The sequence below is a fragment of the Cucurbita maxima genome, unplaced genomic scaffold, assembly GCF_002738345.1.
Source record: "Cucurbita maxima cultivar Rimu unplaced genomic scaffold, Cmax_1.0 Cma_Scf00002, whole genome shotgun sequence".
Classification (NCBI taxonomy): domain Eukaryota; kingdom Viridiplantae; phylum Streptophyta; class Magnoliopsida; order Cucurbitales; family Cucurbitaceae; genus Cucurbita; species Cucurbita maxima.
Window position 1 is genome coordinate 2,485,734 of NW_019272018.1, and position 5,414 is coordinate 2,491,147.

General features: G+C 31.4%; 1 protein-coding gene across 4 annotated transcripts in view; it reads left to right on the forward strand.

The window, feature by feature from the left end:
- Positions 1-4,905: 4,905 nt before the first annotated feature.
- Positions 4,906-5,414, forward strand: part of LOC111498076 — a 9,028-nt gene continuing 8,519 nt past the window's right edge. For all 4 annotated transcript variants that reach the window (XR_002720716.1, XR_002720715.1, XM_023149154.1 and 1 more), the window contains exon 1: positions 4,906-5,196. Coding sequence is in view for 1 of the 4 variants with exons in the window: in XM_023149136.1 (XP_023004904.1) it covers positions 5,154-5,196 (43 nt within the window). In the remaining 3 variants the exon portion in view is untranslated. The remainder of the gene's footprint in view (positions 5,197-5,414) is intronic.

A 5,414-nucleotide genomic window follows, 5' to 3' on the forward strand; every position in this document is an offset into this window, starting at 1 on the left:
GCATTAGTGGCAGTGGGCAGCTGCTTTTTCGGACAGGACCACTTGGAACAATATTCAGAAATGGAAATCCATTTATAATTTTTATTTTTCTATTTTTACTTTTTTTTTTTTTACTTTAATCCCATCGGTTAAAATTTCGTAATTAATGTTTTTTTAGGTAAGTTTTTTTTTTTTTTTGGACCGAATATTCATTGGAAAAAGTTAAATTATTTGTTTTTTTCTATCCTACCAGTTAATAAGTAAATATTTTTCTTTTTAAAGTGCTCGTTTTAATTTTGAGACGGTTTTACTTTTTTAGCTTTCATAATGTTTACCCGTCTTTGGTTAGGAATCACGGATCTCCATGATCCTCAACAATCCTCCCCTCGAATGAAGTATACTCTAAGCCTCCTCTAAGTCTTATGGAGCTCTTGAATAGCTTTCCCTTAATCGAGGCTCGACTTCTTTCTCTAGAGCTCTCGAACAAAGTACACCGTTTGTTCGACATTTTAGTCACTTTTGACTACACTCCTTCGAAGCTCACAATTCTTTGTTCGATATTTGAGAATTCTTTGTTTTGGACTTCCCAAAAGACCTCATACCACTAAATAGTTAATCAGTGGAACTCACTTCCAATAATCTTCAACATCTTTGACTTTGACTTCGTTGTTTTTCTGTGAATTTTTATTCTCATAATACTTATTATTATCCGACTAATATTGACTTAATATACGTTAGTATAAACGTGTTGATGTACATAGATGTGGTGAGATTTTGTAATTAAAAAACTTACCTGAGTTAAATTGTAAATCTAAATTTAAATTTGACAAAAATAGCATTTTTATAAATTTCATTGGGTGGAATTTTTAAAATACTATGAATTTAAGTTTTTTTTTTTAATTATTATAAATCTTCAAATATTATATTCTAGTTTTAAAATGATGTATAAATAATCAATTTATTTCTTAAAAAATTATCTAAGGTATACCTCCTCCAAACACATATTTTAATATCAAATTCAAGGACTGAAATAAAAATATATGAAAGTTCAAGGACTAAAATGCAAAAATTACGATAGTATAATAAAATTAAAATTTTATATTTTAATTGATAGGGTCAATATTTTTTAAAATTAAAATATAGATCATATTTCTTTAAAATTCAAAATTAATGAATTGAATGAGTTGGTTGATGGAAGCATGTAGATTTTAATATGATGGGAATGATTAATTTAGAAGAACAATAATAGGCTAATAATTAAAGTATATTTTATTAAATCAAGTAATTTTCATTTATTATTTTGTCTTGTTCTCCTCCAATAATCTATTAAACCTTTACCTAATATTAAATTAAAAATTGATTATACTTTTGAGTATAATAATGTTGGATGAAAGTCCCACATCGATTAATTTAGAAAATGATTATAAGTTTATAATTAAGTTATATTATTTTTATTGTTATGAGACTTTTTGGGGAAATCCAAAGCAAAGCCATAAGAGCTTATGGTCAGTGTGGACAATATCATATTATTATGGAGAGTTGTGTTCATCTAACATGGTATTAGAGTCATGCCTCAAATTGTCGAATAAGTACTCCAAAAGATGCTGAGTAATTTGTTTGAGGGGAATTTTGAAAAAGGCTAAAAAAGTTGAAGTCTTTCCATACGTGGATGCCAAGAAGAGAGAAGAGAATCAACAAAGCATGTGTATTTGTTGAGTGAAAAATTCCCTTAATTCATTTTGTCTATATGTGTAAATGAATCTCGATTTTGGTTGAGTTATAAACTTTTATCTATGAACTTGTTTGTCACGACCCATGTCTTGAATTTTGAATAAGATTCGGAGTTGATTCGGTATTTAATGACCATGACATGATCACGTTACTTACTCCTCGTTTTCAAGAGTGAGAACTATTCCTACAGACCAACACGAGCTTTTCCAACTTGGTTTGTCCTCACTCACATGCATATTAGGAAAATTCATAGGAGGTCAACCAACATAGAACTGCTCCTAGTAAAGTATGCTTAATCATTACCGACCAACACGAGCTTTTCCAACATGGTTTGTCCTCACTCACATGCATATTAGGAAAATTCATAGGAGGTCAACCAACATAGAACTGCTCCTAGTAAAGTATGCTTAATCATTACCGACCAACACGAGCTTTTCCAACATGGTTTGTCCTCACTCACATGCATATTAGGAAAATTCATAGGAGGTCAACCAACATAGAACTGCTCCTAGTAAAATATGCTTAATCATTATCGACCAACTAAAGCTTTTCCAACATGGTTTGTCCTCACTCACATGCATATTAGGAAAATTCATAAGAGGTCAACGAACATAGAACTGCTCCTAGTAAAGCATGCTTAATCATTACAGACCAACACGAGCTTTTCCAACATGGTTTGTACTCACTCACATGCATATTAAGAAAATTCATAAGAGGTCAACCAACATAGAACTGCTCCTAATAAAGCATGTTTAATCATTACAGACCAACACAAGCTTTTCCAACATGGTTTGTCCTCACTCACATGCATATTAGGAAAATTCATAAGAGGTCAACGAACATAGAACTGCTCCTAGTAAAGCATGCTTAATCATTACAGACCAACACGAGCTTTTCCAACATGGTTTGTACTCACTCACATGCATATTAAGAAAATTCATAAGAGGTCAACCAACATAGAATTGCTCCTAATAAAGCATGCTTAATCATTACAGACCAACACAAGCTTTTCCAACATGGTTTGTCCTCACTCACATGCATATTAGGAAAATTCATAAGAGGTCGACCAATAAAGAACTGCTCCTAGTAAAGCATGCTTAATCATTGAGTTTCTATGATTGAGCCCTTTAAAAGGCGAATTCGACATTTAATGACCCTGACATGATCACGTTACTTACTCCTCGCTTCTAAAAGTGAGAACTATCCCTACAGACCAACATGAGTTCTTTCAACATAGTTTGTCCTCACTCACATGCATCTTAAGAAAATTTGTAGGAGGTTAACCAACATAGAAATGCTCCAAGTAAAGCATGTTTAATCACTGAGCTTAGTCATCATATTCTTAGGATCGTTCTCATTTGGATGTGGTCCAATTCATTCATGAACACCTAATTTACTCGGACGTTATATTGTCATTTGATTGGTATGGTTGTGAATAATATTTATAGTCAATTCAATCAACACCTAAAATCGGCTCAGATGTCTTACAAAAACACGTTTGGAATCGAATCCGAACTCTCAGACTTTCATCAAAATATTTAGTTACGTTTCATGCAAATTTCTTAAAAGTGAAACTCACAACACTATTTTTCGAAGTGAGGTGCTAAAATATATAAATATATTACGATCTCTTTATAAATAATATTTTAGGCATATCACATCTATCTGCAAGAAGAAAACGAAACATTTATTATAAAGAAGTGGAAACCCTCCCTACAAGACACATTACTCATAAGGGAAAGTCCAAATAGAACAATATCTACTAGCAGGCTTGGACTGTTATGAATGGTATTAAAGTCATTCATCGAGTCGTGTACCAATGAGAACGAAATATTGGTTGGAGATGGGAGGTAAACATTTCTCACAAGGGAGTGGAAATCCTCAGAATTTTAAACCTTGAGGGGAAGCCCAAAAACAACCATATCTACAGAAGATGGATTTGGACTATTACATATAACCACTTCAATCTGATCAGCTCAGCTCAGCTGTGTCCCACGACCATAATTTGCAACTACTCGACCATTCACGAGTCGTACCCTATCAACTAATGTTGAACGAGAAAATAGGAATTAATTAAAAAATATAGAGGCAAAAGAAAGAAGCAAATAATTGCTTCCATATTATAGGCTTAAAAAACCACCGAACCTAATTTTACACCCACTCGATAAACTCAAATCTAAGGAATTCAACCAATCGACTTCATGGATATTAGAATTTTAGGGTTTTTATTCTTAAATTAACGTTTTAAACAACTCGAGATGTTCAGATCCTTTTATTTCAAGCTACATATAGTTCTATATATATATAGAGGGTGTCAATAGGTACCCGACATGGGATAATAACGACATCACACATACTCATGTGCTCGATAGTACTTTATCTTGTATGCTTTCAATTAATGTTGTCAATAATTTTTACTCATAGGGAAACTTGTTTGTATGCATTTATTTATTTTTGTTGCATTGTATATTGATTGATAGCCGAATATTTTTTTATGGGTTCAACTTTTTCTGTAGCGTTAATTTAATATATATAATTTTACTAATATGACATCAATTAATTAAAAAAAAATGTGAATAAGCTATAATACAGAATGAATATTATATATGATTTAACTATGTATATTTTTTTTTAATATTAATAACTAGATTTATTGGAATAAAAGAAGAATTAAAAATACACCCTCTCGAGCACAATACGTCAATTACCATTAGCTCGACTCCTTCCTCTAGAACCCTCGGACAAAGGCAAGGCTCTAATAACCATATTAAGAATCACGAATCTTCACAATGATATGATATTGTTCGCTTTGAGCCTAAGCTCTGTTAAGGTCTGATACCACATCGTATTTCTAACTTATAAACTCAAACTAACTGCGTCTGTCTTACTCTCAATAATATATAAATATATATCTTGAAAAAATTTAAAATAAGTACGAAAATATTCCGTTAATTTGGGGGATGGATATAATTATTTTTATTTAATGAGAATTGAATTATATATTTTATTATTATTTTAAAGAATATATATGTATTTTTAAAAGGTGAGTTATTATGGTAATTAGATATTTATGTAATTTAAAATATAGAGGAGAATATGAATATAAAAATAAAATAAAATAAAATAAAATATAAAATTATAAGAGTACGGTGTTTGGGCATGGGGATTACTTTTGGGCCTCAGTCAGCAATGGTTTTTAAAGCACAAACCGCCATGGACGCCCAAAATTTGGCTTCAATTCTTCAATTAAATTCTCAGTTTTTTCTGTTTTTTTTTCTTTTTAATTTTTTGATTTCCCCAAAAATCATTGCCTCGTAAAAACCTAAACCCTTTTTATTCTCTTCCATTCAAATCCCAAAATCCCTCTCAAATTTTCCAGTTTGATTTTCTCCTTCACTTCAATTTTCCCTTCCCAATCGCCTTGTTTCAGGATCTCTGTCTTTATGGAACGCCCCGATGAGGACCAGGATCGAATCGTTCCTATTGGTATGCTCCTTTTGCATCTTGTTTGACCACTGGTTGATTTCGCTTACTTGTTTTCAATTTCTCTTGTTCTTCTTGTGTTACTCCATCTGGGGTTTTGTGGAATTCTGCTATGATAACTTCTGGATTAGATTGGTGAGATCTTGTTTTTTCCTTTTGAGAGAGATTGATTTTTGCGTGTTTTTTTTTTTTTTTTTTTTTTTTTTTTTTTTTTTTTTTTT